The sequence below is a fragment of the Gopherus evgoodei genome, chromosome 4, assembly GCF_007399415.2.
Source record: "Gopherus evgoodei ecotype Sinaloan lineage chromosome 4, rGopEvg1_v1.p, whole genome shotgun sequence".
Lineage (NCBI taxonomy): Eukaryota > Metazoa > Chordata > Testudines > Testudinidae > Gopherus > Gopherus evgoodei.
This window is the reverse complement of record NC_044325.1, coordinates 9,400,327-9,418,772: the sequence shown is the minus strand read 5'-3', so window position 1 is coordinate 9,418,772 and position 18,446 is coordinate 9,400,327. Positions and strand designations below refer to the sequence as shown.

The 18,446-nt window shown below is 47.3% G+C and overlaps 2 protein-coding genes across 3 annotated transcripts in view; one reads left to right on the top strand and one right to left on the bottom strand.

Annotated features, from left to right (window-relative positions):
• Positions 1-409: 409 nt before the first annotated feature.
• ERO1A (endoplasmic reticulum oxidoreductase 1 alpha) overlaps positions 410-18,446 on the top strand; it is a 37,088-nt gene continuing 19,051 nt past the window's right edge. For both annotated transcript variants that reach the window (XM_030562902.1, XM_030562901.1), the window contains exons 1-6: positions 410-544; positions 12,873-12,992; positions 14,378-14,461; positions 16,775-16,813; positions 17,260-17,336; positions 17,425-17,498. In XM_030562902.1, the coding sequence (XP_030418762.1) occupies positions 425-544; positions 12,873-12,992; positions 14,378-14,461; positions 16,775-16,813; positions 17,260-17,336; positions 17,425-17,498 (514 nt within the window). In that variant the 5' untranslated portion in view covers positions 410-424. The remainder of the gene's footprint in view (positions 545-12,872; positions 12,993-14,377; positions 14,462-16,774; positions 16,814-17,259; positions 17,337-17,424; positions 17,499-18,446) is intronic.
• The window catches only part of GPR137C (G protein-coupled receptor 137C), a 64,656-nt gene continuing 54,374 nt past the window's right edge, over positions 8,165-18,446 (bottom strand). Inside the window, exon 8 of the mRNA XM_030562903.1 lies at positions 8,165-10,962. The gene's annotated coding sequence lies outside the window, so the exon portion shown is untranslated. The remainder of the gene's footprint in view (positions 10,963-18,446) is intronic.

The following is an 18,446-nucleotide window of genomic DNA, read 5'->3' as shown; positions in this document are numbered from 1 at the left end:
CACGGCTGGGTGTTGCCCTGGTTTGGAGCACTGGCACGGCTGGGTGTTGCCCTGGTTTGGAGCATTGGCACGGCTGGGTGTTCCCAGCGCCGGGTGCACTGGCAGATCCGAGCGTAGTCCGGTGCGCTGGCCTGGCTCGGCCCACGGGCACTGGCACGATTCGGGGCGGGTGCAGGCGCTGGGGCTGGGCGCAGAGCGGTCCCGCTGCCGCGCAGGGTTGGGCGGGCTCTGGGGACGCATCACCGCTACCCGCCGCCCCAGGCTCCTCCAATGGGGCCGGGCCAGGTCAGGCCGCGGCCCGGGTGCGGGCCACGTCGCACGTCCGCAGCTTCCCGGCCGGGAAATCCCGGGCGCGCCTAGCGGGGCGGGGCCGCCCGGCCGGGTCTAGTCCCGCGCGCCGGGCAGCCCCGCACAGACACGCGCCATGGGCCGCTGCGACCTGCGCTGGCTGCTGCTGGGACTGCTCGGGGCGGCGGGGCTGGGACCCGGGGCGGCCGCCGGGCAGCCGCTGCCGGGCTCCGCGGAGCAGAGGTGCTTCTGCCAGGTGAGAGCCGCCTGCCCGGCCTCTGCGCCGCGCCCGTCTGTCTGTCTGTCCGTCCGTTCCTCCCTCCTCTTCCCCCTCTGCGCCTGTCCGCGGTGTCTGTCTGTCCCTCCTTTCCCCCCTCTGCGCCTGTCCGCGGTGTCTGTCTGTCCGTCCCTCCTTCCCACTCTGCGCCTGTCCGCGGTGTCTGTCTGTCCCTCCTCTGCGCCTCCCCCAGGTGTCTGTCCGTCCCTCCTCTTCCCCCTCTGCGCCTGTCCGCGGTGTCTGTCTGTCCCTTCTCTGCGCCTCCCCCAGGTGTCTGTCCATCCCTCCTTTCCCCCCTCTGCGCCTGCCCGCGGTGTCTGTCTGTCCCTCGTCTTCCCCCTCTGCGCCTCCCCCAGGTGTCTGTCCGTCCCTCCTCTTCCCCCTCTGCGCCTGTCCGCGATGTCTGTCTGTCCCTTCTCTGCGCCTCCCCCAGGTGTCTGTCCATCCCTCCTTTCCCCCCTCTGCGCCTGTCCGCGGTGTCTGTCTGTCCCTTCTCTGCGCCTCCCCCAGGTGTCTGTCCATCCCTCCTTTCCCCCCTCTGCGCCTGCCCGCGGTGTCTGTCTGTCCCTCGTCTTCCCCCTCTGCGCCTCCCCCAGGTGTCTGTCCGTCCCTCCTCTTCCCCCTCTGCGCCTGTCCGCGATGTCTGTCTGTCCCTTCTCTGCGCCTCCCCCAGGTGTCTGTCCATCCCTCCTTTCCCCCCTCTGCGCCTGTCCGCGGTGTCTGTCTGTCCGTCCCTCCTTCCCACTCTGCGCCTGTCCGCGGTGTCTGTCTGTCCCTCCTTTCCCCCCTCTGCGCCTGTCCGCGGTATCTGTCTGTCCGTCCATTCCTCCCTCCTCTTCCCCCTCTGCGCCTGTCCGCGGTGTCTGTCTGTCCGTCCCTCCTTCCCACTCTGCGCCTGTCCGCGGTGTCTGTCTGTCCCTCCTCTGCGCCTCCCCCAGGTGTCTGTCCATCCCTCCTTTCCCCCCTCTTCGCCTGCCCGCGGTGTCTGTCTGTCCCTCGTCTTCCCCCTCTGCGCCTCCCCCAGGTGTCTGTCCGTCCCTCCTTTCCCCCCTCTGCGCCTCCCCCAGGTGTCTGTCCGTCCCTCCTTTCCCCCCTCTGCGCCTCCCCCAGGTGTCTGTCCGTCCCTCCTCTTCCCCCTCTGCGCCTGTCCGCGGTGTCTGTCTGTCCCTTCTCTGCGCCTCCCCCAGGTGTCTGTCCATCCCTCCTTTCCCCCCTCTGCGCCTGCCCGCGGTGTCTGTCTGTCCCTCGTCTTCCCCCTCTGCGCCTCCCCCAGGTGTCTGTCCATCCCTCCTTTCCCCCCTCTGCGCCTGCCCGCGGTGTCTGTCTGTCCCTCGTCTTCCCCCTCTGCGCCTCCCCCAGGTGTCTGTCCATCCCTCCTTTCCCCCCTCTGCGCCTGCCCGCGGTGTCTGTCTGTCCCTCGTCTTCCCCCTCTGCGCCTCCCCCAGGTGTCTGTCCATCCCTCCTTTCCCCCCTCTGCGCCTGTCCGCGGTGTCTGTCTGTCTGTCCGTCCCTCCTCTTCTCCCTCTGCGCCTCCCCCAGGTGTCTGTCCATCCCTCCTTTCCCCCCTCTGCGCCTGCCCGCGGTGTCTGTCTGTCCCTCCTCTGCGCCTCCCCCAGGTGTCTGTCCGTTCCTCCTTTCCCCCCTCTGCGCCTGCCCGCGGTGTCTGTCTGTCTGTCCCTCCTCTGCGCCTCCCCCAGGTGTCTGTCCGTCCCTCCTTTCCCCCCTCTGCGCCTGCCCGCGGTGTCTGTCTGTCTGTCCGTCCCTCCTCTTCTCCCTCTGCGCCTCCCCCAGGTGTCTGTCCATCCCTCCTTTCCCCCCTCTGCGCCTGCCCGCGGTGTCTGTCTGTCTGTCTGTCCCTCGTCTTCCCCCTCTGCGCCTCCCCCAGGTGTCTGTCCATCCCTCCTTTCCCCCCTCTGCGCCTGCCCGCGGTGTCTGTCTGTCCCTCGTCTTCCCCCTCTGCGCCTCCCCCAGGTGTCTGTCCGTCCCTCCTTTCCCCCCTCTGTGCCTGCCTGCGGTGTCTGTCTGTCTGTCCCTCCTCTGCGCCTCCCCCAGGTGTCTGTCCGTCCCTCCTTTCCCCCCTCTGCGCCTGTCCGCGGTGTCTGTCTGTCTGTCCCTCCTCTTCCCCCTCTGCGCCTCCCCCAGGTGTCTGTCCGTCCCTCCTTTCCCCCCTCTGCGCCTGTCCGTGGTGTCTGTCTGTCTGTCCGTCCGTCCTCTTCCCCCTCTGCGCCTCCCCCAGGTGTCTGTCCGTCCCTCCTTTCCCCCCTCTGCGCCTCCCCCAGGTGTCTGTCCGTCCCTCCTTTCCCCCCTCTGCGCCTCCCCCAGGTGTCTGTCCGTCCCTCCTTTCCCCCCTCTGCGCCTGCCCGCGGTGTCTGTCTGTCCCTCCTCTTCCCCCTCTGCGCCTCCCCCAGGTGTCTGTCCGTCCCTCCTTTCCCCCCTCTGCGCCTGTCCGCGGTGTCTGTCTGTCTGTCCGTCCGTCCTCTCCTCGCTTCTGCGCTTCCCCCAGGTGTCTGTCCTCTCTCGCTCCCTCTGGTATCTGTCTGTCCCTCCTCTCGTCCCCGCGTGCCCATCTGTCCCTCCATCTGCGCCTCCCCCCAGTGTCTGTCACGGTATGTTCTACCCCCCATCCCCACACCCATGTTATCTGCATGTTTCTTTGTCCCCCCACCTGTCACATCCTCCCCTACCTGTCTCCTCCCTAAAACAACGAGGAGTCCTTGTGGCACCTTATAGCCTAGCACATTTATTTGGGCATAAGCTTTCGTGGGCTAGAACCCACTTCATCAGATGCATGGAGTGGAAAATCCAGTAGGAAGAGATCTATAGCAGTACATGAAAAGATGGGAGTTGCCTTACCAAGTGCGGGGTTGAGACAAGTCAATTTAAGTGGGCTATTATCAACAGGATGAAAAATCACTTTTGTAGCGGTAATCAGGGTGGCTCATTTCAAACAGTTAACAAGAAGGTGAGAGTAACAGTAGCGGCAAATTAGCATGGGGTAATCAGGCTTATTTTAGTTCCTGTAATGACCCATCCACTCCCAGTCTTTATTCAGGCCTAATTTGATGGTGTCCAGGCTGCAAATGAATTCGAGTTCTGCAGTGTCTCCTCCTTGTACCCGTCCTGCCCTGCCAGGGCACTCACTAATCTCCTCCTTAACCTGTGTCATGAAAGGTGGGTCTCCAGAACTGTGTGAGTGTTAGGTCTGGCTTGGCAGTGCTGGAGTTTGAAGGTCTTTGTTAACTGTTCAGACAGTTGACCAAGGGTCGTGGTGGATTGTCCATTGCAGAGAATTTTTCAGTCAAGGGTGGATTGTGTTTCTAAAAACTCTGTTCTAGGAATTATTTTGGGGGCGTTCTCTGGCCTGAACTATATAGGAGATCAGATTAGGCCAGGGGTTCTCAAACTTCATTGCACCGCGACCCCCTTCTGACAACAAAAATTATTACAGGACCCCGGTAGGGGGGACTGAAGCCTGAGCCCACCCAGGGAGGGGGGAAAGCCAAAGCCCCAACTCCCCAAGCTGGGGGACCAAAGCCAAAGCCCAAAGGCTTCAGCCGCAGGCAGGGGGCTTGTAACCTGAGCCCTGTCGCCCAGGGCTGAAGCCCTCGGGCTTGGGCTTTGGCCCGGGCCCCAGCAAGTCTAAGCCAGCCCTGGTGACCCACTTTGGGGTCCCAACCCACAGTTTGAGGACTAGGTGATCACAATGGTCCCTTCTGGCCTTGGAATCTATGACACTATGAAACCATAGACACAGCACGGACAGCAGCAAACTGCCCTGCTGCCAGTGCCAGTGCGTCTCCTCCCTGAGCTGGAGGGACCCATCATCAGGGGTGAGAGATGGTGTACTTTGCAGGCTTATTACAGTTCTTAGGCCGGGGTAGTCGATAAGGGGACCGCAGGCCAAATCTTGACCGCCAGATGCTTTTGAATGGACCCCAAAATCTTTTTATTTTCTTACAGGGGCGGCTCCAGGCACCAGCGCACCAAGCGTGTGCCTGGGGCAGCAAGCCGCAGGGGGCGGCCTGCCGGTCGCCATTAGGGTGGCAGTCAGGCTGCCTTCGGCGGCATGCCTGAGGGAGGTCTGCTGTTAACGTGGATTCGGCGGCATGCCTGCAGGAGGTCCGCCGGTCCTGAGGATTCGGTGGCAATTTGGTGGCGAGTACGCCAAAGGCAAGGGACTGGCAGACCTCCTGCAGGCATGCCACCGAAAGCCGCCTGACTGCCGTGCTTGGGGTGGCAAACTACCTAGAGCTGCCTCTGTTTACTTATTATGATTGTTGTTTTACTATTTTCTCTGAAGTCTGGACCTTGACTATACCTTGACCAAGAAATTTGGACCTTGGCAAAAAAATAATTGACTGGTCTAAGGTATTTCCAGGATGTACATCACTATAGTATCTGAGGGTGAAATCTTACTATCTGTCCTGTTTCTCACTTATCACATTCCCAATAGTCAGGAGCTATTCCTTATGCTTCTGACATTCAGGAGAGAGAGGAACGTGAGAGAGAGATTTTGACAGGTTTTCAGATTTGTCCTGTGTACAGGCCTCTCTTGTAGAAGAGATTAAAATATAAAATCCAATGTTAAGACTGTAAATGTATAATAAAGTTTTTGTTGCAATGTTAACTCTTCCACATTGCATATGCTGGGTCAGATCCTCAGCCGGCGTAAAGCAGCGTAGCTCCATTAACTTCAGTGAAGCTATGCTGACTTACACCAGCTGAGGATCTGTCCTGCTGTGTTTAAGCGATACATTTAACAACCTAAACAGCAACCATGTATGTGCAACGCAAGGACCAGATCTTGCAATTATATGAATGGACCCCACTCCGAATACCCGACTTTGACTCATTTGCAGGATTTGGGTTAAAATTGCAATGAAATATTTAACACTTTCATTTTCTGACCCATGTTTAAACCTTGTAACCTCAATGTGACAATAACAGGTTTTGTATTAACTCCCTCTTTCTTTTCCATCTATTAAAAAGGAAGTGGGAAATGGGAACTATGGAGTTGCACAACTGGCTTGGGTTAATACTCATTTTCATGTAGATAGCCTGTATGGTTGGCGCTATAACTTGTGCATCTGAGCTCTCTAAAGCCAGTTTTTTTCCTGCTGCCTTTTCTTTTAGAATATACACCTCTATCCCGATATAACGCTGTCCTCGGGAGCTAAAAAATCTTACCGTGTTATAGGTTGAAAGCACGTTATATCGAACTTGCTCTGATCCGCCGGAGTGTGCAGCCCTGCCCCCCCCTCCCCGCACTGCTTTACCGTGTTATATCCGAATTCGTGTTATATCGGGTCACGTTATATCGGGGTACAGGTGTAATTTGTTCTGTTAATAGCATTTTTCATAATCGAGATATCCCGAACTTTATCACCTTCACAAAATGGGTTTGGTTATGTGCTGACAGTGTTGTGTAAGGAAAGAGAATAGCGTGTATGACCCCATTAGCTCAGACATGGCATAGGATGACACTGGGGATGTTGGTATGGACTTAAGATAAAACTAGCACTCACAACATTTCAGATGCTGGACCAAATAGGTCCTGATTCTGCAGTGTGCTCCACGTGGGCTGGTTTCAGTGAGGCTCTCCATGGGGGAGATTGAGGCCTAACTTTTTTGACAGCTACGTTACAGTTCCTTTACATTAAGACCACCACTACCCAGTTCTGAAACTTTATCAAAAACAGGCCTGTGTAACTAAAAACAACATAACAATTTCACATAATGTTGCTGCTTTACCATATGTCTCATTAGCACTAAATAGCATTTCGACATCTCTGTTCCAATAACTTTACAAACAGCTCATCCTCCACTCAGATATTTTTGTTTATGATGCATTATATGCTCTAATCAATCATTAATCAAGTCTCCCTGTGGACTCCCAGGAACTTCCTGCACATGCGTTGTTTACAGACCTTTGTAGTTGCTTTGTGGAAACACTGCCGGTGATGGGCAACCTGGATTTTGGTTGAACATTGTGCAGTTAGGCAAATGAAGGTTATTCAAATAACACAAAGGTGTGGGGTTTTGTTTTTTGTGTGTGTCAGTTTGGTACCTGGCCAGGATAGAAAATGTGAGAAGTTGGACCTCAAGAATATCTGATCCTTTGCTCCTTTAACAGATTTTTAAGTCGCGTTCTTTTTCTTTTTATTAGTTTTTTGTATTACGGTAGTGCCTAGGAGCCCTTGTCATGGATCAAGAACTCAGCATGTGTTAGGTGCTGGACAGAGATAGAACAAAAAGATGGCCCCAAAGAGCTTACAATCTAAGTATAAGACCAGAGACAACAGATGGATATGGACAGACAGGGGAAGTCAAGGAAATAGTGAGACAATATTGATCAGTGTGATCGGGCGTGGTATCAGCTCGCTAACGTCTGTCAAGTTTTTGGTAGGCAAGACAGCAAAGGAGAGTTTTTTGGAAGGATTTGAAGGGGGAGAATGACAGGGCTTTGCAGATGTCTTTGGGGAGTTCCTTCCAAGCAGTAGGGGCAGCAAGATTCCTGTTTGAAAATTTAATCGGTGCGTGATGGAGGCTGACATCATGGTCCAACTGAAGGGCTGACTAGACGTTTCGGTAGCGAGTAAGAGATGATGGGTAGAGTGGGAATAGGCTATGAAGGGCCTTGCAAGTGAAGACAAGTAGCTTGTGTTTAGAGACAGAGAAGGGGGAGCGAGTGGAGGAAGGCAAAGAAGGGGCAGCATGGTGAAAGCAATGGGTTAGGAGAATGAGCTCCTTAAGTTTGTGTTTTCAAGCCCTGCCCTGACCACTGAGGCAGGAATTCATACCTGCCGACACTCAAAATGTCTCCATAGTGTCATCTGGGGAGCAAAACTGGGATGCATCTTCTAACTCTATTGGCAACTGCAGCTCCCTGCTGCAGACACACACTCTGAAATGTCACCTGACGCAACTTCAGGTCTCCACAGTGTGAGATGCTGCCAGGGAACTCAATAGGTGAGATTCTGCTGAACGCACAGCTCTGCACCTTGCTCCTGGAGCTAGCAGTGAGGCTAACGTGAGAGCCCCACAAGCCCAGTCTTGGCCCTGACATCATACAGGAATCACCTGGATGCAGTGGGGGAGGGCAGGATCCCAGTGTACAGCCGCTGTGGCAGAAAGTGGGCTTAGAAGCCTCCTTAACTGAAGATCTCCCTCTGGCCATGAGCTGCCAGCTCACAAAAAAATGAGTTGATCCCAAATCTGAGTGGAGTACCACAAGCAGGGAGAGCTGGGAGGTGGTAACCAGGGTGGCTGCTGATACAGGCTAAAAGATGGTCCTCGTTCCATCCTCTTGAGATGATCCCACTTCCTGTTCTGGCTGCAGGTGGGGATGGCAGGATAATGTGTCACCATCTTCCCCAGCCTAGCTGTGGAGTGGGGGGCAGATGGGGGGAGGAAGACGCACACACCCTGCTTTCATTACCTTGGAAGCTTGTGGGAGTTGGACTGGGCAATGAAGAGTAAGGGGGTGACCGAGAGAAAGCGAGGGGGCAGGGAGCAAACCAGACATGGGGGGAAGAAAGTAGAGGGGATAGAGCAGAGAGGACAATTGCAGAAGAGTGGAGAACTAGATGAGGGAAAGGAGGGAGATGAAGTGAAGGAGGAAGAACAAAGGCAAGGGAAATATAGTAAGATTTTTATCTGATTGAGGTTTAGTACCAAAATATTGCAGTGATCTAATGGCTGTGTTAGGTACACACGCCATGCTCATACATTAGCATTAGAGAGTCAATTAGACATACATACTGAGTTCCAGTTGCATTCCTTCACAAGAAGGCCCCAGACTTCCTCAAGAATCTGGGCCACTCGTATTGTCTGGGATGTTTGTATCTGCCAGCTGCAACTGCATCATAGCTTTAGTGTTGGTATCTTGTACTTGGGCAGAACCAGCCCTGCCCTCTTGCCTCATGTCATGCTTACGCACCCCTTCCATCTTTGACACCATCATAGCTTTAGTGTTGCCTCCTTTCGCTTGGGCAAAACCAGCCCTAGCCTCTGGGCTCAGGGAAACCCAACTGTTCAGTTCAGCGAGTCCTGTGAACAATGAAGCACATGGCACCTGTTTGTGAGTATGTCAGCTTGTGTGTTTTATCTTAAACAACTGTTCCAGATAAATATTTATTTTTTAAAGATGTCACTTAGTGTGTGGCATATGTTGTCAACACATTTATAATTAAGACGTTGTTGCCATGACAGTAGGCGCTGTAGATACCCAAATAAATAACATTACAGCTTCTGCTAAGGGGCCTAAAGCAGCAGGGAAAGACATTGATACAGTGGTGTATGTCCATATAAGGACCTATAAGGAACATTGTAACTCTGGAATTACACTAGACCAGAGGTGCATTCTTACGTTTCCTGGCTGGATTTTGCATTTTGATCTTGTCTATTTCAAGACTTTCTAGAGCAGGTCAGCTTAGCCAGGGCAAAAGTGAAATGGAAGCCTTGTTAGTCTTATTGGGACCTTTCTCCTTGCACCAATAGCATTGCTTCAGTCCTCTAGGAGGCTTGGATCACACACAGTGCTCGGTAGCTCTTTTCTATGGGACCTCTGGTGCCTCAGGCGTCAGCATCTTGGAGGCTTCCTGGCTTCACTGGCTCCTGTTCTGTCTCCCTTTATATTGTCTTCAGCCTTTGGCTCCTCAGGAAGGGAGGCAGTGGTAGGTAAGCAGGCCAGCAGTGCATGCTAGACCGTGTGTATGCTTGAGAACTGAACCATTCCTAACTGGTAGGCTGGAAGTGGGTGGAGCACAAAGGGTGAATTCCTGAGTGTATTAAGTCAGTGGGAATTGTCAGTGGAGCGAGGAGTTCCATGTGCCTACACTAGCTGTGCTGAATTGTTCGGAACCCTCTGCGTGGCCTATTCTTTTTCCTCGTGCTGTTCTAAACCCTATAGTGCAGCTCCCAGAAGCAGCGGAATCTGGGCTGTTTCAAAAGAAAGTCAGTGCCCATGGGAACTGTCTGCACAGTGGCAGTGCCATCCATCCATGCTGGTGGTATTGCCCTACACACTGCAGATCAAAACAGCTCATGCTGAATCAGTGAAAGCAAATCTAATCCCAGCAGTGTTTTGGCATGCATGCCCCTTGAAGCAATTCCGCGTGCAGTTATTCCATGTTTTTCGAGGATGCCAGCAGGACCAACGTGTTCTCAGAATAGAACCTTTTTCTAGTGTAACTGAATCATTAGCTGCCCAGATTTGCACCACAGTAGCTCTGAACACCCAGCTGGACCACAGTGCAGTGCGTTCCCTGGCTTAACTGAAGAATGCAATATTTCCAGAAAGTAGCAATAAAGATTTTGAAACAGAAGTGAGTGTAGACTAGCGATTAGTCAGTTAATTTTTTTTAATTGGGTGGCTTGGCCTTGTGATAAACTTAATTGCTGAGCTCTTAATTTTACAGCAATTGCAATGCAAAACCCCTTCAGTTTCCCAATTACAGAATCGTAGAATTGTAGGGCTGGAAATGTCAATGTTTATACTGAAAACATGAGGTCAGGTGTAGGAAATAGTACTAGGTTTGCTTTGTAAAACAGGAGACTTCAAAACCAAACATAGAACCATAGTCTTATAACAAAAATACATTGTTTATGGGGAAGCAGGAGTGCTAGCATGGTAATGTAGACTTCCCTTTCCACTGAGTTCAGCAACCCTCGACTGTGGTCCAGGTTGCCCAAATGATTTCTTTAAAGGAGTCAATTCCACAGTACTGACGCACAATAGGAGAGATTCAGGTTTGGAGACTGGGCTCCTTGTTCCTCAGCCAGCAGACTAGGCCATTGCAAAGTCAGTCATCTGGAGCTTTTCCTGAAGGGTGCTAATTGTTCCATCCATTCTTTCTTTCCTTGTTTAACCACTGTCTAGGAGGAAAGTGTTCCATTGCCCCCTGTCCCTTTTGGGGGTGGGGGAAGGGAGCAAGAAGGTGTTTAATTGTCCCAGTGGTGATTAGCACTGTTTTGTTCAGATCTGTATGTGGCCTTCGTGTAGTTATCAGAGTGCCTTACAGAAGTCTTCAAGTGAGGTGACTAGCATCTCTTGCCTGGCTCATTCTTTCATTCTTCCCTTTCCCAACAATAATTTGTAAAAGTATATTTTTTAAAATAATCTGATAGGTGTCCATGCTGCTCCGTGTTTGCCCCAGAGAAGGTAGGGCAAAGAAGTGTGCCTTCCCTGGGAGTGGAATGTAGGAAGGTTGATGGTGGTACTTTGCTCCTGTGGGATTTCATTCCTCAGTCTGGGACCAGCCCCTGAGAAAGCTCAGTCCTCCAAACAGAAGAGATTTATCCTACTTTGCACAGTTCATTTGGGCCTGAGGAGCAGACTTATTTCTGTAGCCCTCATCCCGGATCTTTAGGTATCCTGGGCCCAAGCCGATGAGTGCCTGAAAAATAAGGACCAAGACTGAATTACTTGCAAGTGAGAGAAGAGAATTAACAAGAAGTCCTTGAAAACAACAACAAAATTCTGCTGTCTATATAGCTCCATATTTACTTTGTTCCTTGCTTCTCTTAGAGTATTATTCCTGTCACCCCCTGGCAATCGCTAGAACAACACCATTACAAATTTACACTTAGCTGTCACCAACCTTGACGCCTGTAAGGATCCTCTGTTTTCCATTATCCTCTCCTTCTGCCTCTGCCTGCAGCTTTGCTTCCAGTACAATGAAGAGGGAGCTGAGAATTGACATGATCGGAAATTTTGGAGAATGAACTAATATTTTGTCTGTGCGTGTAAATGGTTATGTGCTATAGGGTTCTGCTATTTTTGATAGGTGTTGAAGGACAGGGTCAAGGGAACCTATTATAATAAACTGTAACAAGCTTCCTGTGGATATTCACTTCATAAACTAATCTATCTATTTAAATATAAAGTCCTTCTTGGTCTTTAAGTCCTTGAATTTCCAAAACTGTAATATTACCCAACACTGTATAATGCCACGTTGCTATATGTTGGACTGATGTGTCAAAATGCAATATAAGTCACCAACATAATGTAAAGGGTTGGGTGCTGAGAGTATTTCGGCTAAGGTGTTTTAACGCTGAGTTGTTTACTTCCTACTCTGTCCACTTATTTGACATTGTGCAACTTCCTCTTTGAGCCAGCAATCTGCGTGCAGTAAGACCACAAATGAATCTGTCTTCTCATGCGGTCTTAAAAAAGCACTCAGCAACAACACAGCCCACTGAGTTGCTTTGGAATGATGCAAGAAATGTTGGCTTTTTAAACTAGATTTAACACGAATATTTTCTTGGATCTCTGTAATCGATGGCAGAAGAGATTCCATCACATTTTGTCCAGTTTTGATTAAATCAAGTAAAATGGCAGCAACACAGTTGCCTAAAAATGGTTTAATAAAGTGGTTTAATGGGACTTTATTTTGGTCGTTGTGAGTTCTGATGGAGGTATTGTTATCGCTTAATTGGTCTTGATGCAGGGGACTGGCACTCCTTACAACACTGAGGGTCCATCCAGACTACAAGTGTAGACCAGGCCTGTGATGCTACAGGGATTGTTGTCCTATAAGAACCTAGGTAGGCAATTGCCATTGGTATAGTTCCGTTAAAGTTCAGGGCATTCAGCGTCTTGCTGGATCAGGCCCTAAAATTGTACATATACAATGTGTGTGGCCAAAGGAGTGTATTTATGTGTGCTTTGTAGACAGGACAAGAGTGTATGTGTAATAATACAACTTAGTCAAATGTTTCAATCAGAATCTAAGTTTTTAAAAAAGAGTGAAATATTCATGAAATATCAGCTCTTCAGCAGTATGCCAACTATGAATAAGTTTTGGAGAAAGGGCATTCCTCCACAGAGATTAACAGACACCAAGATATATTGAAAAAGGCACAAGACAGTTCTCAAAGCTGTGTCTAAAAAAATAAAGCAGCAAAGAATCCTGTGGCACCTTATAGACTAACAGATGTTTTAGAGCATGAGCTTTCGTGGGTGAATACCCACTTCCTCAGATGCATGATGCATGCATCTGAGGAAGTGGGTATTCACCCACGAAAGCTCATGCTCTAAAACATCTGTTAGTCTATAAGGTGCCACAGGATTCTTTGCTGCTTTTACAGATCCAGACTAACACGGCTACCCTTTGATAAAAAAATAAAAAATACCAAGCCAGTACAGCAGGGTTGATGCTTGTTAATTCTCATTAACCTCCTTATCTGTTAGCCTCTTAGGAAAAGTCTGGGAAGACGTTTTGTATTAAATATTGTGCACTGTACTTAAAAATAGATCCTATATTTTGTTCATATTATGTGTCATATTTTATTCTTTATTCAACAGGTCACTGGTTACTTAGATGATTGCACCTGTGATGTTGAAACCATAGATACATTTAACAACAACAAGCTTTTTCCTAGATTAAATAAACTTCTGGAAAGTGACTACTTTAGACATTACAAGGTATTTTCATATTAGAAAATTATATTCATTGCCAAAAATATGTCGGGACTAGATAAGTAGTGTGTTTTTGTGTTTTTTGTGTTTTAAATCTCCTCCATATAAGTTATCAATTATCTTTTAATTCATGTATTCTTGTTTTAGGAACATGATCATAACAATTCAGACTTTCATACTATTCGGAGAACCTTAATTTGAGGCAATATAGTCAAATAAATTATATCAAGTTTTAAGAATTGCTTCTGAAGCACTTTTTCCACTTAAAGGCTTTAGTGGTAGAGCAAGGAAGTGGTTTTTATGCCAGGTGAAGTTTGGAAAATATTTGCTGGGGCAAAAGCTGTGCAGTGAGAACAATATTTTGTTTGTACGCACAAAGAGACACTTAACAAGACCAAACGAATTGGTCATTATAACGTCTATCCAGTTTTTATTAAACTGGTCCTTTACAGGCCAAATTCTGCCTGCAATTACACCCATAATAACCTCGCTGGAGTTGCATGAATATAAGCAGGGCTGAATTTGTTGCAGGACAGTCCTTGCATGTCTAGGTCTGGCAGCTCAAAGCCCCAGCACCTCTAGGCTTGCTGCATCAGTGGTGAATGTAAAAAAATTGCTTGAGCCCTGGTACCTCTTTCATTACAAATTAAGCACTGACGGTAAGTGAGTGCAGAATTTGGCCATTTGTGCTTTTAAAAAACCTTTCTACCTGGGGAGTCAAACATGAGGCAGTGTTTGAGTATATTCATCAGAGAATATCAGGGTTGGAAAGGAGGTCAGGCTAGTCCAACTCCCTGACAGATTTTTGCCTGATCCCTAAATGGTCCCTCAGGGATTGAACTCACAACCCTGGGTTTAGCAAGCCAAGGCTCAAACCACTGAGCTATCCCTCCCCCTATTACTGTTTTAAAAAAATCATTACATGTTAGGGTTGTTTAGGAGAGCACTACTTGGAGGTTGATATTTTGAGGCAGGTAAGGGGATAATTGAGAATCTGCTCTAGGCCCAGGAGCATCTAAGAAAGGCCCTGAAAAATGCACTACCAAACGTCTGAAATCTTTAATGTCACCATATTTAACATCATCCGTAAGGTCATCTCAACTGAAAACAGAGAGAAGTACAAAAGTTTATCCTGAATCTTTTTCACCAGTCGTGAAGTTCACTCCTGTGTAGAAAGCCAGAGCATGGGCCATGCGTCACTTAAGCCCTTATAAAAGGGTGGATTGCTATGTGCTGAGTTACATCTTAAATGAGAATTATTGCAAAAGTTATGGCTTAGATCAACTTCAAAGGTAACAAGTGTTGTTGTATTAGGCTGTGGTTCATATCATTGGCTTGGTTATGTGGATTTGTATAATATGTAATTATTTTTTATATATAATTCTTTATAGGTAAACCTAAAGAAACCTTGCCCTTTTTGGAATGACAGCAGTCACTGTGGGATAAGAGACTGTGCAGTAAAGCCTTGTGCATCTGTAAGTACACGAATCTATTCAGGTCCAGATTTGTAATGGTATTTAGGCATTGCTGCTCTGGCCAGCATCTCAACCCCTAAGTCTCATTTTCAAAAGGGATTCAGGCCAAAAGGGATTAGGAGCCAAAATCCCATTGACAGTCAATGAAAATGAGACTTAGCTCCTAAATCGGCTAAGTGTTGCAAGGCTGTGCACAGCAATGCCTAAATACCTTTACAAATCTGGCCACAGTAACTTGTTTCTTCTTTAGCCAATCTTTACAGAGGACAGCAATCCTTGCTTTTGCTTACTGTAGCTAACACAATTGTAGCTTTCTGATCAGGTTTATACAGATAAGTGCAGAGTTTCAAAAAGTTCAGTGAATAGAAGATTGTTGGGGGCGGAATAGATCTGGACAAGGAGGAGAGGTCTGGAGATAAGTGTGAAAAGCAAGGGACATATGCTTTTTTGTTAAAATATTATATGTTTGCTGTTGAAGAAAAAAATCCAGAATACATAATGTTGTTCTTTTAGTTAAATTAAAAAAATGTAGATGTCTGTCTCATGATGTTCTCCTCCTAGTACCGCATGGCAAGAAAATCCTCCAAATATTAATGATTAACCTGTTGAATTGGAGATAGTTCACCTCCCAAAGGCTTCATAAATATCTGCTTTAATTACTTTTGGTAAATGAAATAACCAAACAAACATTCATTTTTTGATAATAGCTGTAGAACTAATCTGAAAAGTTTTCAAAATATATCACTGTTTAAAAATGTATAGTGTGTACCTTCTAAAAATGAAACCTACATCTATCTCTGAGTTGTGAAGAATATGTATTAAGGTTGTAACAACCAACAAGAATGCACTTTTATGTAGAAATCCAGGATTAAATCGAGTCTTCCTGACTAGTGATTTAAATCAAATCCACCCTGGATGAAAGCAGTTAAAAGAATATAGTACTCTAAAGGTAGAAGGCTGCCTGGTATGAGCTGATCCTATTTAGATTGTGTTTTCCATGTCACTATAGTTAATTTTCACGTATCCTTAAAAAGCACAGTGTGCATTTAAGTAAGCTTGCTTAGGAAGAGAATTGGCTTTTCTTCCCTCAATAGCCATGTTGTAACATCTCAAATATAGAGGTGAGGAGGCCTGATTAACAGGAAATATACCAGCTGATGTAACACTTTAAAACAGTCTAGTTCAGGAAGAATTACCACTCTCACATACTGTGTATTCTGCTACATTTGGCTAATTTCATCTCCCTTCTTCCCCCTCTCCCAAAAAGACATGATTAATTTCTTACTGGTTTTTCTATGGCACTCCCCCCATAATATCTGAATGCCTCACAAATGTTAATGAATTAGCCTCCCAGCATCCCTATGGGATAAGAAAGCAAGCATTATTATTCTCTTTTGAGAGAATAGGGAAACTGAGGTACAAAGAGACTTGGGGCCTGATTCTGGTGTACGCTAAGCCCCCTTACACTACTATGGCAGTAGAGAGGAGCCTAAATGTAAATGAGAATAAGGCCCTAAAGGAAATGCCTGCGATTAAGAAGGATGTTGCTAAATTGGAGAGGGTCCAGAGAAGAGCCATGAGAATGATTAAAGGAATCGAAAACATGACTTATAGTGATAGACTCAAAGAGCTCAATATATTTATCTTAACAAAGAGAATGTTAAGAGGTGACTTGATTACGGTCTATACCTACCTACATGGGGAACAAATATTTAATAGTGGGCACTTCAGTGTAGCAGAGAAACATATAACACAATCCAAAGGCTGGAATTTGAAGCTAGATAAATTGAGACTGGAAATCAGACGTACATTTTTAACTGTGGGAGTAATTAACCTTTGGGACAATTGACCAAGGGTGGTGGTGGATTCTCCATCACTGACAATTTTTCAATCAAGGTGAGATGTTTTTCTAAGAGCTCTGCTCTAGGAATTATTTTGGGGAAGTTCTATGGCCTGCGCTATACAGGAGGTCAGACTAGGTGATCACAATGGTCCTTTCTGGCTGTGGAATCTATTAATCACACAGGAGATCTAGGGAGGAGTTAAGATTTGAGCCGAGATCTCTTGAATCTCAGTCCAGTGCCTTAATCCTAAAACCATGTTGCCCCTTTAACTAATTTTATTGAAAGCAGCAAAGAGTCCTATGGCACCTTATAGACTAACAGATGTATTGGAGCAAGAGCTTTCGTGGGTGAATACCCACTTTTATTAAAAGATTTTTGGTCAGTTTCCTAATGTTTCCTGAAATTAGACTAGAAGACCACATCAGCACGATGGATAAAACATGTCTAAGTTTTATATCTTGCATTTCAGAATGCAGTCCCTGGTGGAACTGAATCTGCAAGCTATAAGGTATGTGTGTCTGTATGAATGGTATGACATGTGACTGTTAAATTTCACTACAGCTGATACAAACCTCTCTAATGAGATTGACATAAAGTGTACCACAAATAACATCTGTTCCTCCTGACAACTGCTGTTTAGAAGATTGCCCCTTTTTAATGTCACAATGCTCATAAAACTACTTCCCATTCAAAACAACTAAGTTGTTGGAGTTTCAGAAGTTGCCAGTGGGGACTTTTGAGGTGAAATTCGAAGTGATCACTACAATTGCATCGGCCTCTAAACATCTTCAAATACCCTGCTCCTTTTGTAGAAATACAGGTTAAGATGAAATATTGACTGACAATTGTGAGCTGTAGGTGCCTAGCATCTTTGAAAATCAGACGAAATGCTTTAATGGATTTGGGGAAGGATTTTAAATGCAGAAAATCAGCTATTTCCTCTTTGCCTTCTAGTATTCAGAAGAAGCCAGTAAACATGTTGGAGAATGTGAGGAGGCTAAGAGACTTGGTGCCGTTAATGAATCTTTGAGGTATAATTTCATTCAATAAATCATTATGTTTGTCATAAAGAAAAATGAATATTGACTCTCAAACTCTCTCTACCTTTATTCTCTGTAGCGAGGAAACCCAGCGAGCCATGCTTCAGTGGACCCAGCATGAAGATTCTTCAGACAACTTTTGTGAAGCTGATGGTATGAGGCTCTGTCTAGTGTGAATGATTTTGTGACGATATTTAAACAAAGGCTGATTGCGAAGTCTGAAATCTTTGTAAAAATTTAAGCTGTGGAATAATACACTAATGAGTCTGAATTCTTTGTGTTTAATCTTTATTTGTACTTTTTTGAAGAGATGCAAGAAGAACTATTCCTTGTCAAATTTGCTGCAGTGGTAAACCTGACTTTCCATATTCCTTAACTCTGTAATGGTTGAGACAAAGTCCATGTTTACGCTAAGAGTGCTTCAGCAGTGGTACTGTAATGCTGTTGTGTAGATGTTTCCCATAGCCACAGAAGGGATTTTCCTGTTACTGTAGGAACTCCACCTTCCTAGGTGACAGTAGCTAGAGCAATGGAAACATTCTACACCAGGGGTTAGATCTTAGCTACATGAGTATCATAGATTATTAGTGTTGGAAGGGACCTCAGGAGATCATCTAGTCCAACCCCCTGCTCAGAGCAGGGCCTATCCCCAAATGGCCCCCTCAGGGATTGAACTCACAACCTTGGATTTAGTAAGCCAATGCTCAAACCACTGAGCTATCTGTCCCCAGTGCTTAAGGGTGTGAATTTTTCACCTCCCTGAGTCCCATGCTATGTCAGTCTAACTTAAGTGTAGACCAGGCCAAAGTGAAATACTCTGTACTTCGTAGACTCCTTTGCAACTGGAAACATTCCAGCTGGCAGTACCGAGTGCTGGAAAACTGTGTCCCTGTAACAGGGTGTGTGCATGTACACGTGCTGTGTCATGCAGGCTCCTTTCTGTAAAAATATGCCCATTGATCTTTGCAGTTTCATTAAAGTGGCGACTATCTATCTTCGGAACACAGATGTTTCAGGCTTCCAAGCAGACACACAGGTTTTAACTTTCATTTTTCAGGGTTTTCAGTGGATTCATAGTGTGGTTCAGACTTGAAACTAGAA